This window comes from Argiope bruennichi, chromosome 2 (genome assembly GCF_947563725.1).
Source record: "Argiope bruennichi chromosome 2, qqArgBrue1.1, whole genome shotgun sequence".
Lineage (NCBI taxonomy): Eukaryota > Metazoa > Arthropoda > Arachnida > Araneae > Araneidae > Argiope > Argiope bruennichi.
In genome coordinates, this window is record NC_079152.1 from 20,140,494 (window position 1) to 20,165,747 (window position 25,254).

The following is a 25,254-nucleotide window of genomic DNA, read 5'->3' on the forward strand; positions in this document are numbered from 1 at the left end:
AACTTAATCATTGATTATACTGTCAACAGCATATTTTGATGACTTTAATAATATCTATATTATATCGCTCTGTTCTATAGTAAATAAAACAAATTATTCTTTTATATTTCGTTCATTCCCAATATACCAGCACTGTATTATTTTTACAATAGTTAAATTACTTAAAATTAACTTTATATTTTTTTCTTGCAGGTTTCTGAGTATGGAGAGAATGAAATAACAGTATTTGGTTGGCTATTTTATGAGCTTCGGATTTTTCAGCAAGTCTTTTTGTTTGGTTTGACATGGTATTCATCAAAATTTTTTTTCCTCAAAGTGAACTATAATTCGAATTTAGAAGCAAGTGAACAGACATTATAAATATTATTACTGGATTCAGAAGCTACACATATTATTCAAATAAAGAAATACTTGATTCATTCGATACAGCCATGGGTGGGGTTGGCATGGAGATTGGACTTTTGGACGAATCGTATATCGATGAGTATTTTATAAATGGTAGCTACAATGATTCCTACAATGGTTCTCTGCTATTTCCTGATCTACCTTACTATTTAACTTTCAATGAAGATTCCGTCAGAGAGGTTGTCCTGTACAGTCTCATGTTCGTCCTTGCCGCAGCAGGTAATATTCCTGTTTTTGTGACTTTACTTCGAAATCGGCACAGAAAATCGAGAGTCAACTTGATGATTCTTCATCTGGCTATAGCAGATCTCATCGTGACTTTCGTCATGATTCCCTTAGAAATAGCTTGGCGAATCACTGTCCAGTGGGTTGCTGGCAACGCTGCTTGCAAAATCCTCCTGTACATGAGAGCTTTTGGGCCATATCTTTCCTCCACTGTTCTCGTCTGCATCAGCCTGGACAGATACTTCGCAATCTTGTACCCTCTCAAGGTCAACGATGCTCAAAGGAGAGGTAAAATCATGCTTGGACTTGCATGGGCCATCAGCATACTTTGCAGTATTCCTCAAGTAAGCATGAATTTTAGAATAATATTTACATTCTTATCTGAAACTACATTTTGTCATGTAAAAAAGAATGACCAATTTGCGGTTGTGGAAAAGGAAGGTTGTATTATGAGAAAAATAACTCTATTTAAATATAGTACGATATAAAATCGCCACTGATGTATCAAATATTAACCAGTTACCTGTTTTTGACGAGTATATTCGTCCTGGAAAAAGTACAACATTTTGAGTTGTGACGAGTTTATGCACTAACAATTATTATATTTATATAATAGTTTAATTATTATATTTATAAATAATTAGTTATTATATTTATATAATATATATATATATATATATATATATATGTTTATGACAAATTAGATACTCATTTTCCGAAGAGGTCGAAACAGTTAACTTGTTAAATGAAACCAGAAAAAATCACATATGTTTATCTATTTTAATTTAACATAAAATTTATTTTGATGTTATGGAATTAGGATTGTTAACTGTTAGAGATTTTTTTATCACTGTTTTATATAGTAGCTGTCAAATTATCAATAGATGGTGTTAATTATGCGGTTTAATATTATGCGTGGAAGAAAAAAATCATAAAATTTGGTAATGGCTTCTTCATTTGTGCTTGGATTATTTTTAGAGCTTTTAATCATCTCTCTTTCTTTTTTATTCTTCTTTTCAAAGTAAAATCTTCCAATTAATTGTAATTAAACAAAAATATTAATTTTAAATATATGCGTATTTATACTAAAGGTATGTTTAAAAAGACTATATTTAAAGTTGCACATTAATTCTTAAATTTTATCTATTATAACAATCCATATGAGTGTGAATGCGAGTATGTGCATGTGCTTATGCGTGTGAATGTGCGTGAGTCTAGGCGATCTATGGGATTATTTTATGAACCAGAGCCCCCACACTTGTCTAATGTATATTAGAAGACAGAAATTTGCAACTCGGAGCAATGATTTTTAAGTTTTAATTAATTAAAAATTCAGCTATATTTTTTGCGCATTTTAGAACACACTTCCTAAAATATGTTAGCCCGATTTTTTTTTTTTTTTTTTTTGCATCAGCATAAAATTTAAAAGATTGTATTTTGAGTGAAACCTATTATTTTGCCATTTTTTTCTATTTTTTTAAACTTTATAAAAATAAGTTTATTGTTTTTTCAACTACATGTTTCGTTGCTGAAGTGAAATTTTAATCTGTTTACATGTTTCGAATTCACAAAAAAGAAAAAATGCTATGGTAATCGCAATAATACGGGTTTCTCTGTATTTTTTTTATTTTGGAAAATATGGGAAATGTTTTCAGAATTTATTCGATTTATATTTACTCGAAAATATATTTACTTGTTAGTATCTAAACAAACAACCGGAAAAATAGATAATAGGATAAGGTATCCATCTCAAAAGACATATTTATTCAAATATCTTTCTATATGCCCTTAAAATATCGCATCACAATTTAACAAATCAAATTTCAGAAATGCAAATACAGGTAACTGGGGGGGGTTTCGTCCCTTGCTTGTTTTCATTCGCCGACTCTAATGTTGTTCTGGTATTGTACGTGAGATTTCGTCAATTCCAGGTAGCACTGTTCATTTCTTCAATGCTGTAAGCTTAATCTTTCTACTATGAGAACATACATTTACAGATCGGCCTATTTCCGATTCAAAATTCAAGACCCTACAATGAGAATATTCTTTGCTTATATCTCCAATATCTAAATATTGCAGCAATTTTTAACATTTTGGCGTCTACTTAACAGCTTGAAGATCAGCATTTCTTTTCAAAACGCCAGATTCTCGCTAGATCTTTCTTCGCATTTTACCTTCATATGATATCGCCGGAAGATCCGTCATTATTTTTAAAAAACAACGCAGGTTTTACACATATATTGCTTAGATATTCAGATGATTGTTAGCCAAGAGACAAAAAAGTTCCGTTACTCGAAATAGGTAAACAAACCAGAATGTTATTCATTAGTGTTGCCACAAATGGTGTGTCTAAAAGTAGAAATAACAAATAATTCTGTTTCAAACTCATTTGCTGTTAATTTCGTGTCAGTAGAAGCTTTATTTTTTTCGTCAATCACCATTTCACAGTCAAGTGAAATATAATTACTTATTATAACAAAATAATAATTTTCATTAAATATCTCGTGCAATACTGGCAAAACAAACATAATATATCATTTGTCACGTGACTTGCTGTCTACCATTCAGAAAGCGAATAAAGCTCAATGTTTACATAAATTTTTTATATAACAAATAGATAACATGTACGTGGAGATTTTAATAACACTCCAATAAATGCTTTGCTAAAGAAGTACTATTAAGATTTATTAACCAAATTTAAGATATACAAAGGAAGTAAGGTAAAAATGGATTTAAAAGGAATAGAGAAAATGGCGACATTAAGGAATGTCAAGAATGGCGAAAATATCCTAATATGAACCAAAATGAGTTTTTTTAGAAAACAAATTTAATTGAATTTTTTGAGAAGAATTAATGTCAAATTTATCTATGACTAATATAATAATTTTCAAACAATTCAAAATTCATCAAAAGATTATTTTAGGATAGTATCAGGAGAAACGTGTATTTTACACACAAAGAAATTTAATCGCTATTCTATTGAACATTTTAAGAAAATGTACATCGAAAATGCTAACCAAGAATTTTTTATACCAACAATGTTGGTTCTGAAATCCCTAAAAATATTTCCGAAGATGGTAAGTAATATGATTACATAATTATTTTAAATTAAAATATGCATAATTATGTAATAAAGCTTGTTGATCAAAACAAAATACTTCATTGTCATAATCGGCTTATTAATAATAGCGCTCTTCATTAGTTATTTTCATCATCAATCTAAGTACATTTAATTGCATCACTGACAAGATTAATTACTGACAAGTCTTTTTTAATTTCTATAATAAAATTCGACTTCTGAAAATCCTGGCATGCATTTATTAATTGAATAAGCTAAGATAATAAACTTCATTAATGAAGAAAGATTAAACTAAGAATTGTAGATCAAATTATAAATTGGGTCATGAAAGGATTAAGATCTTTCGTGCTCTCATACGATTATATTTGTGCAAATTTATGTTTAAGATAATATTAAAACTCCAAGTGGAATATTTACCGTTGCATACCAAAATATGCAATATAGGATGAAATGAGGTAAAATTATAATTTTAGTTTTAAGAGTTAAGTTATGAGATAGATTATCTAATTGAATTCGAAATTATTTTGAGTCATACTGAAATTATGTTACTAGAATTTATTACATTATGACTGTTTGTGAAAATATTATATACAATGTTTTGAAAATTCTAGTGCATTATTTATATTATTATAAAAAGCTAATAAGATTTCAGTTTCTAGATAAACCGCAAAGCATTAAAATTTCATTTGTTAAAGTATAAGTTGATTGTTGATTATCAATCAACTGATACCTCTTGATACCATTTATGTTGACCATGCATGTTGATTAGTGATTATCAATCAACTCATTTTTCATTAATTGCAAGTTGTCATTTGTTGAATTTTAATCCATTCGATAGTTTCTTTTAATTTTTTAAATTATAATTTAATGTTAACTTGATATAATGTACTGACCAGCAATCTGTATTTTTAACTCTTAAATTTCAATTAAGTTTTCAAGAATTCTTCAATTTGTAATACAATACAGAATAGCCATTTATAATTTTTTGACTGCTCCTTGATAGAAATTTACAGTATGTGGTAAATAAGGCAACGTTTTTTCTGCAGCAATTTCTAATATAAAAATTATGGAATTTTTAATTAATTTGAGATCATACATATTCTTATATTAAAATTAAATGGATTATAGGACAAATTCCTGGCCTGTTTTTTTTTCAAATTAAAAATGTATATGTACTATAAGGAAAGTATCCATTTCCTTTAATTATGACAAAATAATTTCAATAAATACAGATAATATTAAATTAATGCAAACATAACATGGAATTCGAAATAAGGAAACTTCAGAATAAAAATTATTTTATAGTTGCTTAAAAATTGAGAAAGATTTTCTATCGTAATAAGTCGTAGAAAAGATGATTGGAGTTAATACAAAAAGCAAACATTGAAAATTCAAATATTATTCTTTTCGGGATATTTTCAATAACTGCCTGTTTAAATCTTTAATCGTAATATATACAATATCTATAAAATGAACTAAGCAAGTTTTAAATTTTTACATGACTAGAAAAGAATAGATATCGATAGAACTATTAATATCTAATAATTCCATAATAAAATTGATTACAATTTTCGATGTCGCATTTAAAAGATAAAAGGAGTAATGATTATGATTTCACACTGATAATTATTTCGAAAAGCCATTGATTATTGCATTACAAATAGACATTAATTTTTATCAAACTTATTAATTTCAAGCAAAAATAACTAAAGGTTTTCAATATGATTTGTAATTGACTGTAGGAAAAACACGACAATTAATTTTTAATGAAGCCCATAAGCTTAGTTTTTCCTTTTATATATTTGTGAAACATTAAATAATTTCCTTATTTTTTTCTTAAATTTTTTAAACACAACAAATAATCTATTATTAAAAAATCACGTATATTAGTATTCAAGCAATTATACGATGTATATTTTCGTATACATTTTATGAAAGTTAATTTAGTGATCGTCACAATGACATATATATTAAGAAACTTGTTGAACTCATCCAAGTATCAAAAGAATGAAAATAACATCTAAATTATTTCAGTCAGGTAAAAATAACTAAAAGTTTTTAATATGTTTTGTAATTGATTATAGAAAAGAATGTATGACCAGTAATTTTTAATGAAGTCCATAAGCTTAGTTTTTTTCTTTTATATATTGTTGAAAATTAAATAATTTCCGCATTCTTTTCTTAAATTTCTTAAACACAGAAAATCATCTATTAAAAAAAATTACGTACGATAGTATTCAAGTGATTATACGATGTATATTTTCTTATACAGTTTATGAAAGTTAATTTATTGATCGTCACAATGGCATAAATATTAAGAAACTTGTTAAACTCATCCAAGTATCAAAAGAATGTAAATAACAAATAAGTTCTTTCAGTCTGAAGTCTTTGTTTCGATGTTTGGGCTATCTGGATCGATGATCAGTATTAGAATTTCTTTGGTCGATTCTTTATATAGTAGCTTGATCTTAATTAACAAATTCCAGACATTTGTTTCAGCGATATTAGACAGAACTAGAAAATGTTTCAGTGGTAACGAATTGTTGTTTGGATGATTAAGAAGATAAGAATAGGAAAGAATGTATTTATGATGAGATGCCTTTGTCTAAGAATCCGTTAATGAAGCACAGAATAAAAGGTATTCATATGTAAAAATACTTAGAAATGTGTGACAAAGACAGAAAATTTGTGGAATAGAAAATTATAAGTGAGATGCTTCTGAGTGAAATTCCTTACATTTTTAGACAATTCATTTCCTTAGACTTAGATATAGATTTTTAATTTTATAATGTTAAAAGACACTTAAAAGTTGTGTGCATGTATTCGTTTAGTTTGAGGAAAAACTCAATTCTAGTTTTGCTCATTAATTGCATTGTTTCTCATTTTACGACAAATTTTTTATTAATTTTAGAAAAATGGGAAACTTTTTTTTTTAACTTTTAAAAAGATTGGACCTGAGACATACATTATTACTCGTCTTGCAAAAATATTTTCATATATTTTTAACATGCCAAGAAGAACGGCCAAGCCTATTTTGGCGTCCTTTTCTCCTTGATATTCCCCAATATCTTTGATATGCTGATATCCAGAATTCTATGCAAAGATTGCATAAGACTAATTTCCATTCAGATGTATTACTTTCTGATATTCAGTTGAAATCAGCTGTGAAAATATAACTTTTAAATGTATATCATTAGCCAACAATTATTAAACCAAGCTGTACGAAAATTATTTTGTAAGTCAAAAGCTCTTAATGTGGCCTGAATGAAAAGTATAGTCAGTCACTGGTGATACATGAAGTAAGAAAAGAACGTATGCTACCAGTCACTGGTGATTGATATGGGTCCAATGAAAAGAATATTGTCAGTCATCGTTGACTGACATGGTACTTAATGTGTTAAAGGATTTCATTATTATTTGTAATCATGTCTATAGGGAATTATTTTTAATGCATTCTTGCAATGTATATTGTAATTTGCAATATCAAAAAAGAAAAAAAGTTCGAACTAGGCAAAACTGAAATTTTGCCTTGGATTGTAGTTTGCATAGAAAATGACATTATAAAGAGCTTCCCAAAATTAACGCAAGCTTTGAATTTGTCACCTTTCACTCAGTAAAATGTTGTCAACTCTATTAAAAAAACCATTTGTCAGCTGATTGTTTAGGTTTAGAAAAAATTGGAGCGTTAAACGACAGAGAAACGTGTTTTCATTTTTGAACAATATTTTAAAAACAATTATATATATATATATATATTATATAATAAAAAATTATTAAAAAAATTATTAAAAAAATTATATAATAAAAAAATAATTTTATATGAATAAAAAACTAATATCTAATGTAATAATGTCTGGTGGCCACATATCAAATATATGCCTTCCTAGATCATGTGATTTAACACCACTGGTTTTCTTTTAATGGGTTTATTTGGTGCCTATGCCAACAAGCCCACAGCACGCGTGCATTGAATTAGGATATTCCACGCTTCATCAACGAAATTCAGCCACAATTTTGCAAAATGGTCGTGGGAAAGAGTGCGTATATACCAACAAAGCCGTAGAGGACATATGTGTTATTTTATAAAAACTATATTCTGTGTACTTTACAATTCATTAAAAATACAAAAAGTTTTAAAAAATGATGTGTTTTTTATTTACTTCATGCGTTAACATGCTATTGCATCGTGTAATACTCCACTTTTCATAACCCTAAACAATCAGCTGCCAAACGGTTGTTTAATACGGTTGCCAACACTTTACTGCACGAATGGTAGCAAATTCAAATCTTGCTTTAATTTTGGGACACCATTTATGCTTATATATATGCTTTAGAAATACTCGTTATCGATGTAATTCAGTTTTTATAAAAATATATATTTATTTTCTTTTTCAATATAACAAACTCAGGCAATTTTTTATTTACTCATGTAACCACAAATATAGTCATCGCTGTCATTTGCAGTGCCATGGATATCTGAAAAACAGAATAGCTACAAAATGCAAAATGGCTAATGTAGCTATACAAAATTATTATTCATTATGGAGCATCAAATGAATCCACCTATCATAAAACAGCAGGGTCCATCATTAGAATAGATCCAACACAATTTGTGTATACACCAGGGGTGGGCAAATCAACAGACATGCCTGAAGTTTCCCTTTTCCATATCTTATGATTAAGCATACTCAACGAATAGGAAAAATATCCTAAATGAAATAAAGTATATTTTTTTATTCATTAAATATTCTGATGAACTATAGATTTCAAATTTTAATATAAACTCTTGATCCTATGAATTAAATTTTGAAAAATATACTTAAAATTATAAATATATATTTTTACTATATGACTAGTATATAAATATGTGTGTGTATGTGTGTGTGTGTCTCTGTGTGTGTATGCATGACTTTACTATATGTGTGCTATGTGATAGAAATGACAGGAACACTAAAATTTCCATAAAAGAACAAGTAAGGGATCACTTCCCTTCAGAAGCACTTTTATAACCCATTCTTCCTTGCACTTTTGATATTATATCTTTTTTTTATCCCTTATAATTGAAAGAAAAATATTTTTATATCATTTAATGAACGAAAGTACTGCCTCCAAATGAAAGCTAATATTCTCGTCAAAAGGAGCGGAATATCACGCAGTTAAGGGGAAAAAAATCCACATCATCAATTTCTATCAGATAATGTTACTGTAACATTTTAGGCACCATTTTTGTCGTCTTTCTTGTTGTTGTTGTTGTTGTCAAGTAAAGATTCAAGGACAAAAAACTAAAAGACTGCAGACTTATATAATAAACGAGAAACTTCCGTGGTAATAACGCTTCATTATTTTTACCTTCTTCCATTATTAAAAAAAGTTGTTGTTGTTTTTGTTTTTTTTTAATTTGCAAGACCCCCCAAGTGAGTTTGAGATTATAAGCAGAATATATTCTTGTTTAATGACAGTTTTTCATAAACTACTAGGTTAAAAATAAAAGTATCCAAATTTTTATTTTACATAATTTTTGTATATAATATAGTTTATAGAGAATCATATTTACTTTTTTAAATATATTTTAAACGATCCTCTTCTCGTCTTTGATAATTTAGCATGACAAAAAAATAATGTTTAACGAAAGGTTGTTTATTAGACTGTTTGACTTTGCAGACAAAGAATATTATTTTCTTTGCATTTTATAGGAGCATTTAAATAAAATTATTATTTTCTTACGATTTTGATGTAATATATTTATCGATGGCAATTTCTGATATCCATTTCGTCACTTTTTGGCAGCACTTCTTTCTCTTCTGTTAAAATTCATTGAAAAGTTTGAAAAAAAAACATATGATTACATTTTTTTAGTATTTATTGTTATAAAAGCAATTTATGAGCCCAATATTTAACATATACTAAAATTTTATAGAATAACTTTTATTACAGAAAAAAAAAGAGTTACATTTCTCAATAATTAGAGCCAATTTAGAAAAAAAAATTTCCCTAATATACCAGAGTTTATATCTACTTTATATCCATATGCTAGATGTCGGAGTTTATACAAAGTTCCATGTTCTCAATAGACACAAAAAGTAATGAAGCGACTCTGCAAAGACAAAATGTTCTTAAGGAAAATTTATTGTATCGATTACTGATACATTAATAAAGAGAAAAAAAATTAACATTAACAAATCGCATCTTAAGACTAAAATGTTTTCCCGGGAGGGGGACACCTCGAAATGAGAATGAGACGCTTCCGGCATGGTGTTTGGATCTCGCCATCCTGGAAGGTACACAAATAGGTGGGGGATCTGACTCCTCCCGTCGATGACAGAACGTACTTCTTTCGGGGAGGGTTGTACCGTGGCCGGTGGTGGCCCTTAGAACTCAACCACAGTTCCCGCCAGTGTTGCTGCTGCCGTGATCCGGTCATTCATCCTTATGGTTTAAATCCCTGAGCCTTCGTGGAAGGTCGGAGAGTCAAGTGGTTGACTTACCACTAAAACGGCACAACAAGAAATGAATATTTTATCAGATGCATATATTCTGGAACTTCAGCTATAATTTAATTAATTAAAGATCCAAAGAATGTATCTTTGCATTATTAGTCTCCGTGACAAAGGTTAATACACCAAGATTCTGGGCCAATATTTGGTGTATTATGAGCAAATGCTTACTGCACAATATCATTTATTTCGTCAAGAATACCATGAATTTTCTATGTCACGAGGACCTTTAAAACTCTCCATAGATGAAATGTTCTCTTACACTTATCCTTACGTTAATATCCTTTTTATTTTCTGCGTAAAATAAAATATTTATCTTTAAATTTTGAAATATAACTATTTATGTATATATGTATGTAAGGTAATTAAACAATTCAAACTTTTCAAGATTTGTTTGTTCTCAAAATCGAAACTTTCGATTCCAAGTTCAAAACTATTTTCAATGAAACATAGCGTCTTAACAACTGTGAAAATTGAATGTATATAAATAAATTAATTAGCTGGAAATAACACCTGCGCTCATTAAGGAATGGAATAATTAGACGGAATTAGAATTTTCTACCTGACTAATAAGTGCATTGCACCTGATTGGAAATTCTAAAAATAACTGTTGCTAGCAGATAATTAGATTTAGTCGATCAATTAATTGTTCTTTAAGTTAAAACATTTCTAAGCTTTCCGTATCTTAGCACTTAAGACAGAACCAGATATCTACTAGTTGCAGAAAACTCTAAATCAACATAATGGTAATTTAATTAGGGAAGTGGAGAAAATTTAACAAACATTTAACTTAAGTAAATCTTTAACAGATTCATACATTTTCCTGGTCGTTTAAGTACAAACAAATTTCATTTAAAAAAAATGTTGAAACCTGATGCTTTAAACACGCCAAAAAAAACAACAAAAAAAAAACAGTTTTTAGTACAATTTGTTTGTATCTTTTTTCTGTGTGAAATGCCTACCATTTTCATTCAAATTGAAAATAACCAATCAAATAATTGATTTTCATGTGATGAAAATATTATTTTTACCTTTTTTTTTGCCATTTCTGCCATTTTATTTATTTATTATTACCTTAATTTGTACTCCTATTCTTCATTAGTATACTTCTATTCTTTTTGTCTTATGTGTTATATATCCATGTATGTATATAAACATGACAAAGCTAATAAAATAAAGTATATAAGCAGCAATATACAAACAAACGTACCAAAAATTGCAAATAAAAACTGACGTGCAAGAACAAAATTCAGCGTAAAAAACAATTATTAATTAAATATAAGAACATATAATAACATAGAATTTCATTTTAATACATATAATTTAATGGACTACAAAGCAAAAAAAAAAAAAACAAAAAACAATAAACTATTTAATAAAAAAAAATAAAATAGTTGTAAAGTAATAATAATAAACTAAATTAAAATATTTAATAAAGTCATTTAAAGTTCAGAATTGCAATTGCAATTACTTTCGAGGTAGGTACAGGGAAATAATTATAAACTAAATCCCCCAACTCTACTTTCCATTTAATTGGTTCTCAGTCAAAAGAAACTTCTTACTCCTAAGATGTCATAAAAAAAAAACATTTTTATTTCTCTCCTAAGAAATTGTATTTTTATAAACATTCTTCTTTTGCAAAATCATAAAGAATGCCTTGACAAGAAAATATTTATTATCTAATATCGATATGATCATTCTTTAGGGTCTACTACTTACTTTAAATAACAAAAGTCTTGTGACTGGAAATGCTGTAAGTTTTATCCCTATTTTCCAAATTTAATTTGTAAGGCTGACAAATTGAATCCAAAAAAGAACTAAGTATAGAAATTGGGGAATAAGTTCATTTTTTTACTACGTATTCGATTTTTTTTGTAAATGTCCTCGGATTATAGAAAATATATATAAAAAAATATCCCCACAAAAAGAAGCTCATCAAAAGGCGCTACTATAGGCACGAGGTTATAAGAGTTTGCATTTTCTTCACACATGTCCAAATAATAAACAAAGATCTTTCTTGATTTGAAACAAATTCTTTATTGAGATTCAGAAAGCAATTTTGTAAACAAACCAATATCTGTGTTGCACATAAATTAAAGCGTATTACTTTAACTTGTAATATCTGGTTGTTTTTGTTTTTTCCTTAGATTATAATCTTATTTGAATATTGACCCCCTATTGTTTTCTACGATCTGTGAAATAATTATTCCTTCAGCCAACTAGTCATGCCATTAAACCAAAATTAATTATAGCGAATCTTCATAATTCAGATTTAATTTCTCGGCTTTTCGGTTTGACTATCTTTACTGCAGTTCTTGAATTGTATTGTGATAAGTGTGCGGAAATTTCTTATTAAAGCTAATACAGTTTAGGAATAAGCATTCTCGAAAGGTCTGTATTTCTGTTTAAGGAGTAAGATCTTTCGAAGACTTTAATAAAGGAATAAAGTCGGTAGTGTATAAAACAATGACATCATTATTTACCATATCGGTATTAGAAAAAAATTAAAATTTCAATAAAAGTATTATGTATATTTATTTTTATTACGTCCTATAAAAGAAATTAATTTTTAATATCATCCATACTTTGCATGATAGTTAAGAGTTTTAGAAATGAAATACTACTTGTTTAATAAATAATGAATATCTGTTAAATACTATTTCAAACATTAGTGCTGATAAATATTTTGATATATATATATATATATATATATATATATATATATATATATATATATATGTAGTGTACGGAGCGTCCCCCTAGCGGCGTTAGCGGCACGGAGCGTCATCCTAGTGGCGTTCGCGGTACGGTGTATCATCCTAACGGCGGTCGCGTCGTCACTCAACAGCCAATAAGAAGCTATCTGATTCCCGCCCTAAGAACTGTGTTGAGTACTGTACTAGCGTCCCTCGATATAAAGCGACCCAGCCGTTCGTCCAGTTCATTAAATTTGTTTATGTTATATTAGAGTGTGATTCTTTTAATACGAGCCATCTCTACGCATTAATCTCAACCGGGCTTTCCCCTAGGGCCCGTGAGAGATATTTGATTTGATATATAATCCGATATATATATATATATATATATATATATATATATATATATATATATATATATATATATATATATATATATATATATACAGAGAGGAATGAGGAAAATTCCATTGGACATTTTATACCTGGTCTTACATAACCTGAGAAATTGATAGGGAAAATATTTCTTCATAGTGCTAATATATAATGAGATTTCGATAGGGATTTTCTCTACAAGCGTCGACGAGGTAAGGGAAACACAGGGAGGTGTTAAAAAAGAATGTGTCTCGTCAGCGCTATTTTGTCCCTTCACGCGGATTAAGTAGAGACAGTGGAATTGGATCAAGACATAAGAGAATATTTTAGACTAAAGTTACTATGGGCTAACATAAGATAAAATCTTGGAAATTAAGTAAATTGAAATTGAAGTTTAAAATATCATTACACACACACACACACACACACACACACACACACACACACACACACACACAATCATGTATGTGTGTGTGTAAATAGAATTTTTTTAAGCAGAATCGCGGCCGAAAGAGAAGACACTGAGTTTTTAACTTCGTTCTATTCCATCCCAGGTGACATGATTTATGTACAAGCCTAAGCAACGAGTACATGAGGAAAAGCTTAAAGAGGGTGAAAATAGATTTTCCAGTGCTTATATATTATAAGATTCTGATAGAGATTTCTTACACGTGTCGATTTTGATAAGGGAAAGATAGGAATCTTTTGAAAGAATGTATTTGCTGGACAGTTTTTTATCCCTCCACTCAGGAGAGAGTGAAAGTGCAAATTTAAGTTTTTTTACAAAGCTTCTGTTGAATTAATTAAGGGGTCCGACTACGTTAAAAACACTGGTTTTCGACCACATTGGCGAATTCTTCTTTTATTATTATTTCTTGTAGTTCAGGCTTTCTTCTATCCAAAATAGTATTTTCTAGGAAAAGGAAGGTCTGATCTATCATCCAGGATAATTTTAAACAATTTTTTAGCTAAAATATTTCTTTAACTTCAATTTTCTTAAACTTTAATTTTTATAAAAATTTCCACCGTTAACATGATATCTCAAAAACTAATAGAGGTATTTACATAAAAATTTCAGCGTGTGTTTTAAATACTGTGGGCAATGAAATGAACCAAAAGTTTTATGTTGGTGAAATACTTTTTCATTTATAGGCGTTTTTAGAAAAATTAAGTTGTAAATTTGTGGAAAAAATGTATATATTCGTACATTTTTACCCATAATTTCTTTGCATCTCAAAATGTTTCTTAGATTTTGGTTCATTTCATTCATCATTATATTCTATAACTTGTGTACAAAGAAAAATAGGATTGCTGCATTACAATTTTGTGTAGAGTGTTAACCGTTTAGGTTAAATTTCATTAAAATTTACTACAAATTTTCCTATTTCTCAAAATATATTATATTTCCAAATAATTTTTTTTTGTATATATGGTGTTTATAATTGACAATACGTATAAAAACCATAAATAGTTTTTTAAAAATCCAATTTTTCAAAAATATTGCTTCGAACGTAGTCAGCTACCTTAAATAGAAAAAGGTTAATGGGATCAGGAAATAAGAGAACATTTTAGAATGATTTAGGATGATGTTAATATTAGCTATATCAAGATAAAACTTTGGAAAATAATTAGAATTGAAATTAAATTTTAAAATATCATTACACTTACACAGACACATACACACGCACGCACACATACATTCATATATATATATATATATATATATATATATATATATATATATATATATATATATATATATATATATATATATATTACTTAGTATTATATTACTTATTATATTACAATATATTACCTAGTATTACTTAGATTCCATGGAATTTATAATTATTCTTAGTAAAATTTTAAAATTATTTTCTTTTATTGATGAAATCGGATGTTATATACAAGGAAAAACTCAATATTCCAAGCCCACATAGTAAGAAAATCAAAGAACACATACATCTTAGAAAACCACAGATGTAAAAGAGAAACTAGCATTGTCGTGATAATAATACAGGCAAAGAAAATCTATCCTAATCGCTCTACAGCTAAATAAAAAAAGTGAACATCATATATTTCTATTCAGTAATGAAAACTCTTGGGGAAAAGGCAATTGAAATCACATTTTTTTACAAGCAGTAATTGTAGGCTAAAGTTACTTGAATGGTTAAGGGTTGCAGGGGAAGTTGCTTCCTATATTGTTCCAGGAGAAGAAAGCAATAATGGTACAATAAATAACCTTTCATGTTGATTGAGTAAGCCATTTTGAGTGTATCCCTATTACGGTACCACGAAAGTATCATTATTCAGGGAATACAGTGGACAAGAGAAACGTGTCACATTAACAAGACTCTGATAAAAATAAAGAAAAATAGTGTCCGAAATGCTTTTTTTTTTTTTTTTTTTTTTTTTTGCAGAAACGTTTACATTGTATGGAATCATCAAAATAATAAATTATTGTTAAAAAATATATTTTAACAATACAAGAAATGCAATTTCAACTTATTTTAGATGATATTTCTAATGTAGATAAAATTTTAAACTAGATTCTTGTTTTCTTATAGTTTTTATCTTTCAAGTTGTACTGGAAGATTCGCAACGCAATCACATTTCTTGGACACGTACTTCAAATATTTTGTTTGAGTTGATTATTTTAAAATATTTAAACATCATTATAAGAAGAAAATAATTATCAGTTCCTTATATTAAAGAAACTCTAGTAAAAATTTCATTCAATATTTACTTAAAAACTGCTAGTGATGCACTAGCAGTTTCATAATAAATATATTCATTTTCTTCACGTTTTACTTTTGTCATTAGTGACTGTTGCATATTCAGAATATTGAGACATATTATTAACAATAATTAGTAAAAATTCCTAAATTATAAAATAAAAGTAAATAAAATAATAAATGAATAGTCAGCCGATTTCTGGCTGTCCTTTCAAATTAGTAAGTGAATTTAAATGTATTCCTTTAAATCATTTCATTCGGATTTGTAAAAGAAATTGTTATATTCTTAAGCTGTTAAAACGAATTATCAATTCATTCTACTACTGGAAAGACGTATTCATCATTTGGTCAATTTGATAAATGATACACATTTTCACTGATTAATAAGCCAGGGATTTTTCTATTAGTATGTCCCTTTTTCTTCGGGTCAAAATAAAATCCTGTCATCTTTATAAGCGAAAAATAATTTTGCAATTTTAATGGTTTGAATAGCTGGCAATAGTTACAGAAATGATATTTTGACTCAAAATTAATTTGCCATCAAAATGTTATTAATACTTATATCTCTAAAATAATTTATTTCTCCTTTGGTTGGTTAAAATACATTGATAATGAAATTTGGAATGATTAATTTTGATGTGCTTACAGTAAGATTCTTCGACAATCACTTTTCTATTTATTCAAACATTATTTTCTTAGAATTAAGAAAACAAATATTGAAAACTTTAATTCAATTATTAGTTTCAAGGGCCATAAAGAAACGCAAATACTTTGTATTTATGAATTTATATGTTTTAAAAACTTAATAACAAATACTATTTATTTATAAGAGCTGATCTTCTATATTCACTTCTTAATAAATACTGTTGCAGCTTTTCTGCTTCCTTTTTTTTTCTTTTTATAAAGACATGAAACAAGATTTTAGTAATATCATTAAAAATTTTAGATTGTATCAAAAATCTATATAAAATTAAGAAAAAAAATGTTTGATGTACTAATATAAATTTTTCATCTTGATTTTATACACACACACACACACACACACACACACACACACACACACACACACACACACACACACATACACACACACACACACACACACACACACACACACACACGCGCACACTTTATCTTTCCTTCTTACAACTTCCTTTCCCATTTATTCATTATTCCCATTATTTCTAGTGCATATTGCATATTCCCATTATTTCTAGTGCATATTGCATATTCCCATTATTTCTAGTGCTCTTTCTTTTCAATGACTCAAAAAAAAACTTTTTTTTGTTTTCTTTTTAGAGTGTCATCTTCCATGTAGAGACTCACCCCGAATACCCACAATTCATTCAATGCGTGAGCTTCAACTTCTTCCCAACCGTCTACCACAAGATGGCGTACAACATTTTTTGCCTACTCGCTGTCTATGGCGTTCCGCTCTCCGTCATCATCTTTTGCTACTCCCGTATTCTGTGGGAAATTTCACGACGATCCAGGGATACGGATGGTGAGCATTTTTCCTCACTCCCGTGCAGTCAATTATTCTATAAATTTGTTTTCTGAACTTTAGTATGGGAAATATAGAAGCAACACAATAGGCGGGTTAAATTCAATAATAAAAGAGATTCTTGAAGTTTGATAAAATAATTATGTATGACCTTAACTTTTAAGAATATACACTATCTACAATAAATAATTGGACATCTGTGATAAAAGATATTGTCACGTAGGTTCTTTAGTGTGGAACTCAATGACACACACAAGAAGTAGAGCCAAACTAATTTATTAACTTAACTCTGAACTGAGAATACAGCGACTGACAGATCTTCTGCTTTTATATTAGCAAGGAAAGTTCCAGAATACTTTTCTGGAGACAGTAAGAAAAGTCCAGAGCACTTGTCTGGCAAACTAAAGAAATGCCCAGAATCTTCTGGAACATGAAATAAAGGAAAACATAAAATCAAATATTTACACAGACAGTGAATCGCATTGTCTCTAGTGGGATTCGAATTTACGATCTCTTGATTAAGAGGCCAGTGCTATAACCATTCGGTCATGCAGAGCCGGTTGCATTTTTTTAATGCGACAGTATAAACACAATTTATTCATATTCAATAGTTGGTAGAACCTCCAATTGAGGCAATTACAGCCTTAACGCTCCGGGGCATGATTTCCACAAGTGTTTGAATGATGGACGGTGGTATTTTTTCCCATTTAGCTTGGAGAAGACAAGCAAGTTCTTTCACCTATTTTGGACGATTCCTGCACTACTGAATTCAACTCGTATCAGAGATTTTCTTAAAGGATGCAAGTCTGAAATTTAGGTTAGGCCGGTCCAGTCGGTTCAGCCCATAGTCATCACACCAATCCATGATGGGACATGGTTACTTCACAAATGGCGTTGCCGTCCTCCAAATAACAATGACCCAACTCGTAACACAGCTTAACTTACCACAGCGTAGGAAGCACATGAGTGTAGAGAATAGTGGAGTAGGAGCGATGTTGAACTTACCATGAATTGGGATCAAGGGTCCTAATCCACAGCACAAGAAACATACACAGACCATAATTTTACCTCCGTCAAGCTTAACGGTAGGTACAATGCATTCTTGCAAAATGAATTATCTCTGCATATATCAAACCTAGACTCTGCCATCCGACTGGCAGTGATTAAACATTGAGTCATCACTCTAGAGAACTTGTTTCTATTCATCTACGGTCCACTTTCGACGTGCCTTACAACATTTCAACCGAGAAACTCAAAAGTCTATGGATGGCCCAGCAAACGAAGCAAATGTACTTTCTTAAGGCTTATGGGTGGCACAGAAAATGTACTTCCTTACGGATTGTATTTATCTACACAACAGTCTCAGATGCTTGTTGAACTCCTGGAGTATGTGGGACATCGGTTCGATGCGGTTTTTCCGAATTTCTTTGAACAGTACTCGTCTATATCTATCTATAAGTTTCATGGTTCTGTCGGGGCGATGCGAATTCATACAATCAACACTCATCATCAAATTCTAATTCAGAAAATCTACTGCCGAGTTTGGAATATTTAACTCACTAGATTTGCCCCTTAAGGATTGGCCATTTCTATGATATTCGACAATTACGCCTTTCTCAAAAGCACTGAATTTTGTGACATCTTGGCTGAGACTAATGTCATTGCTGTTTCCCACTCGATATTTAATGCTAACACAGTTTCTTACTATATATTTAAGTACAGATGGTGTGACGTAAATCAGAACCGCAGATATTTTCATTTCATGGGTGTCCAAATATTTATTGATAGATAGTGTACTAATTCTAACATAGAAAAAAATTCTAAAGTTAAGTCCACTTTATAATACTTCCAGAAGGAAGAAACTCTTCTTTTACTTTCAACAATAGGAAATAATTTTCAAGTAAATTTTCAGTTCCATCGCAACTAAAAATTATTTCTTATTTAAACTAAAACCAAAGAAGGAACAGGAAAAACTTCATAGTATTTAGAGAGCGCAAATGCAGCTACTTTTAATTCACAGATGAATTAATAGAAAAGTATTAAAATCAAGTTCATAGGAAAATCAAATAAACCAAATAAAAAAGAATCCGGCCTGAAGACTTTTTCAAAAGTTACCCTCAGGCAGGGATTCAAAAACAGGGATTTTTTTCTGTGAGGGAATGCAGACAAGAATGTCTAATAATGATTCCTCGTGACTCGAAAATCCCCTGAAATTTGGCCTAAGAGATATACCATTTTAACAGAAAGGACAATGGACAATACAAAACAACACATTAGAAGAAAATAACCACTAATAAGTAAAAATACAATAACAAAATAACAAAGAACACTAAAAACACTTAAACCATTAAGGAAAAAACAAAAAGGAAAGAACATACAAGCAGATGCAAGGAAATTTTAAACTGTTGATTGTGATTCCTGCTTTTTAAAAACACAAAGCTAACGTATTAAAGGTAAATAATAATTTTAGTCTCCCAGCGCCATCTATTGAGTGATCTAATATGCAAGGAAAGTTCTATTTTTATTTTAGGTAAATGATTAATCCCAAACCATACCTTGTTTAATTAAAAAGTTGACATTACAGTAATTTTTAGGAAATTCATTTTTAATTAAATTCTTAATGAGGTTATTTGATGCTTCAATATAGGAATTTTTGTTATTTCAAACCCTTTTGATCCTGTTAACTTGTAAGAAAATTTGATTTTTGAAAATTTTAGAGTTTAGATTGGAATGATAGTTACATAGTTTTGTAATTTTAAAGTTGAATTCATCCCTTTTATCGTTGATACCAACTATTGTTTCATCATTAGCAATTTCTATTTTTAAATCCAGAAACGTAGCCTCAAGTTGATTTTCATTTGTTTCTGTTAGAATTAAATCTTTTGGATAGCAATTAGAAACAATATTAGTATTGTCGATTGTATTGTCCTTTCTGTAAATGCAATCTGCAATGCTTTGTATTTAAGCATTTAGATGAATTCAATTTTTTTATAATAAAGTCTGATACATAAAATAGAAACATTCTGATAAATGAACAAATAATGTGTTACTTGAATGAAAATTTTATTATTCGTTTTCATAGCAAGGTAGAAATTTCAATTTTTAAATGTTATTAAGAATTTTTTTGTCAAATTCATGACCAGTTTTAAAGTGGCAAGCACAACATCTCCAAGCGGGAAAAATAAGTTCATGTAGTAAGATTCATAGATTATATAAATTCCAAAAGGAATTTTCTCTAAACAGAATAGAGAAATAATTACTTTTAGGCAACTGTATTGTTCTTTAGCATTATACAGTTGAAGAGAAATAATCTTGAGAGTCATGGGAAGTCACCCCCGCACCCAATTCAGAGGTTAAATTGAAGTTTGAATTCAAATGATCAGAAAAAAGTTGGATTTTAAAAATGCTGATAATTTAAATGTATTGCATTTTTAAAATAAAACTTTAAGTGCATTCAATTGTATAAATACATTTTCTCTGATATTAAATTTAATTCTTAAAATTACATTGAAACAATTTTAATATGAAAATTTTTTAGTAAATGAATTTTAACTAGATTTTCGAATAATCCATAATTTTTTATAATCTAGACTCATCCATTACAAAGCACTTTATTTTCAATCCTCATATTCTCGATGCTTGAAATTACAAATTTGTAGTTAAAAATTTTAGTTCAAAATAATATTACAAATGAAAGTATTTTTCTTGTTTCAAAAAGTGACTAATTCAAAAGCTCAGTTCAGTAATTCTTAAATGTTGAGGTTGTTACATGGCATTTAGATATTTTTCACCAAACGATTTATTGAATATTTAAGAAAATCGCAACGGAATTTTTTTGAATATTTAAAGAAAATATTAATTAAAAGTTTCATTACTTTTATATTAATCGTGAAGTTTCAAATTTAGAATTTGTTCATAAAATAAAAATTCAAATTATTTTGGAAGAAACACTTATGCAACCAAGTTGGATACCATAAAATTAATGGTGTTGAAAATAATGTAAAGACTCATTATGTAAAGCTTGCTCTACAATCCACTGGAACAATTCTAAGGCAGAGTCTATGACATGCGTACCAGTACCAGGCATTGCACTTTATATTCTCCCTCTTATGGTGGAAGCTCGCAACGTTTGTGGTTTGTCTTCCCTTCTGCTATCTCTAAATAATAATCGCACAAAGTTTGTTGTATACCTCACACAAATGATTGCTAAATGCATGTCTGAATGAATAAGAGTTTCGACACATTAGCAATGTAGTTCGTCCATTGCTAACAGCTATTTCACACATTAAATGCATGTATATTAGTCCTGTACAGTATTGCAATGGCTTTTGATATCATCTGCCATCGTTGATAAAATCATAATAAAGGTGTTTTTTTACTTATGTTGTGGTTAATAGCTCTGGATGTCATTTCCTAGCATGTACTATGTCTCCGAGATACTCTGTTTATATGCAATGTCGTTTGAAAGAAAACACCTAGCATTAGATATGAAAAATCAGAATCAGAATAAAGTTATTTCTTGACTTAAGTTGTGGTTTCTCGTTCTGGGTGTCCTCTTCCTTGTCTGTACTATGTCTTCGAGATACTCTATTTATATGCAAATTCGTCTGAAAGTAAATACCTAATATTAGATATGAAAAATCAGAATCAGAATAAAGTTATTTCTTGACTTAAGTTGTGGTTTCTCGTTCTGGGTGTCCTCTTCCTTGTCTGTACTATGTCTTCGAGATACTCTATTTATATGTAAATTCGTCTGAAAGTAAATACCTAATATTAGATATGAAAAATCAGAATCAGAATAAAGTTATTTCTTGACTTAAGTTGTGGTTTCTCGTTCTGGGTGTCCTCTTCCTTGTCTGTACTATGTCTTCGAGATACTCTATTTATATGTAAATTCGTCTGAAAGTAAATACCTAATATTAGATATGAAAAATCAGAATCAGAATAAAGTTATTTCTTGACTTAAGTTGTGGTTTCTCGCTTTGGGTGTCCTCTTCATAGTCTGTACTATGTCTCCAAGATTATATGCAAATTCGCTTGAAAGCAAATACATAACATTAGATATGAAAAATCAGAATCAGAATAAAGTTATTTCTTGACTTAAGTTGTGGTTTCTCGTTCTGTGTGTCATCTTCCTTGTCTGTACTATGTCTTCGAGATACTGAATTTATATGCAAATTCGTCTGAAAGTAAATACCTAATATTAGATATGAAAAATCAGAATCAGAATAAAGTTATTTCTTGACTTAAGTTGTGGTTTCTCGCTTTGGGTGTCCTCTTCATAGTCTGTACTATGTCTCCAAGATTATATGCAAATTCGCTTGAAAGCAAATACTTAACATTAGATATGAAAAATCAGAATCAGTATAATGTTATTTATTGACTTATAATGTGGTTTATAGCTTTGGATTTCCTTTCCTAAAATCTGCATTATGTCTCCGAAAAAATTTGTTTAGTTACAAATCTGTTTGAAAGTAAATACAGAATTACATAAGAAAAATCAGTTTCATTTTTAAAAAGAATGCTGCTTGAATTATTATATTGCTTCCAAAATCTTTTATTAAATAAATTAAATAGTTCACTAAATTTTATTGAAAGAGAATCGCAAGTTGATGAGCTTTTCATAATATCTGTCCAGTTTCATTCCTTTTAGCTGACCTGACACAACAGCCTCAGTACAGACGACGTCTGTGCCTCCGAAGATCAGATATAGCCCAGATGGAGAGAGCTCGTGCCAGGACTCTCCGCATGACCATCATCATCGTGCTGACATTCTTCTGGTGCTGGACCCCTTATGTAGTCATGGTCCTCTGGTACCTCTTCGATCCTGAGTCAGCTGACAAAGTCGATTCGAGAGTACAGTCTTCGTTATTCATGTTTGCAGTATCCAATTCCTGCGTGAATCCCCTAGTCTATGGAAGCTATGTCTTAAATTTTAAAGATGTTTTTGCCAAATGCTGCTGCAAAAGACCAACTGGAATCAATGCTTCTATGAGCCACACTCAGATTACCACCCCTGCCAAAAAGGTGCATTTTGAAGGTATTCAGCGAGATGTTTCTATTCACTTGAATATGAATGGAACAGGCACCTACCCTGTGCTCATAGATGACGTAGATATTAAAGATCAGTCGTTCCCGAAGTTTGACATCAGGCCGTTTCGCTACAGCAGTAGTTTAAACAAGCTGTATTCAAAAGAGTATTACGGAACAAATTCGTCTCAGAAAGTGGAAGTAATAATCCACAGCTTGGATCATTGAGTCATTCAAAAGCATGGACACAGAATCATAGTGCAACATATCCTTGTCTCATTTTCCCAGACATTTACTTAAAATCAGAAAAAATATTCAAATCTAAAATAATAACGTCATAAAAACCTCAAAGATTCTGATCAAATGAATTGGAAATATTAAAATGGTAAGAATTGAAAATGTCTCGTAAAGTGAACTTGATTTTCAAAAATATTTAAAGTCATTAAAATTCATTTCAATTCATTTCTTTCTTTTTTATTTGCTTATTTAGGATTTTGATTGGATTTAAATCAATTAATTTACCTCCCATAAAACTAATTCAGTATAAAAAAAAGCTAGACAACTTTTATTCATAGTAATCTTTATAATATTTTCAGTTTGCATTTTTTTTATGTAATGTAAATGTTATAGGCAAGTAATTTATAGAATGTCCAGTCACTGTTTTAGGCAAAGTATGAAATATGAATTATTACATATTTTCACTAGGCACAGCTGTGATTTTCTTAATTAAATTCGAAATTAATTAAAATCCGAATAATTTTCACTACTTAAATATAATGGAAATCGCAATTTTAGTTCCAACGAAAGATTTAAATTGATTCGATACAAATCAAATAAATAAAATTATATCAAAGATGTGACATTCTTATGTTAACACAATTTCTAAATCTCTTATATGCATTCATGCATCAATCAATCCTTGTTCAGTTCGTAGAACCTGATGCCTAGAGTCAATTCTGAGAATCCACCTAAGCCGAGATAAATACAAAATTTACACATAATGTGATCCTTGTGAGTTTTCAAACATACAGCTATTAGGCCTTTTTTGGTCATCGTAGGGAATTACTATTAATCTTAATGCGAAAGTTAAAATTTTATTTAATTATTTGGATACATTTTTGACAAGAATATGTTGCACTTATTCATTTCCGCACTTTATTGTTTTTGTTACATAGTATTTATAAATTTGTCTCTCCAAACAGCTTTCAATGTAACGATTTCGTATCATAAAACAGTAAAGCATAAAGTAAATAACAATGCGGCGCTTTAAATAAAGTTTGCAAATTGTTAGAGGAGATAGAGAGAAGAAAAATGCGTGACCCATAATTCCATTTATATGAGCTAAAGAACACAAGAAAATATAGAAATGGCATGGCATTATCGGATGAAATGTCTTTATTCTTCGAAACTTAAAACTTGAATGTAGATGTATGCGTTCGATGTTTTAACATCTTATCGGAGTTATTCAAGCGTCGAATAATAGAAGTAGATATGACGCATTCTTTTGAAAATTCTTGGAATTAGGCTGGAATTTGCGACAGTGTTGGCAAATCTTGTTTAAATCGACATATCCGGAATTTTAAGATTCCTAAATAATAATGTTTATCCGCAGTCGAAAATGTAGATATCTCACAGGTTTATCAGCGTCACAACTCTAGATGTGCTTTTCATGTGACTTTTGTGCCGCCTATCGTTGTTAACAGTTGCATTT

General features: G+C 29.4%; 1 protein-coding gene across 1 annotated transcript; it reads left to right on the top strand.

Moving 5' to 3' along the window:
* The first annotated feature begins 431 nt into the window (after positions 1–431).
* LOC129959154 (adipokinetic hormone/corazonin-related peptide receptor variant I-like) lies at positions 432–23,871 on the top strand. Its single transcript, XM_056071980.1, has 3 exons — positions 432–974; positions 17,309–17,513; positions 23,152–23,871. Exons 1-3 carry the CDS (start codon positions 432–434, stop codon positions 23,769–23,771), a joined length of 1,368 nt encoding a protein of 455 aa, XP_055927955.1. The 3' UTR covers positions 23,772–23,871.
* The last annotated feature ends 1,383 nt before the right edge of the window (positions 23,872–25,254 follow it).

Bases quoted from the DNA above. Each gene is read 5' to 3' on its own strand.
- LOC129959154 (XM_056071980.1), top strand. From the start codon at position 432: ATGGGTGGGGTTGGCATGGAGATTGGACTTTTGGACGAATCGTATATC. The intron at 975-17,308 runs GTAAGCATGAAT...TTTTCTTTTTAG, and splicing joins TACTTTGCAGTATTCCTCAA to AGTGTCATCTTCCATGTAGA. The intron at 17,514-23,151 runs GTGAGCATTTTT...ATATCTGTCCAG, and splicing joins ACGATCCAGGGATACGGATG to TTTCATTCCTTTTAGCTGAC.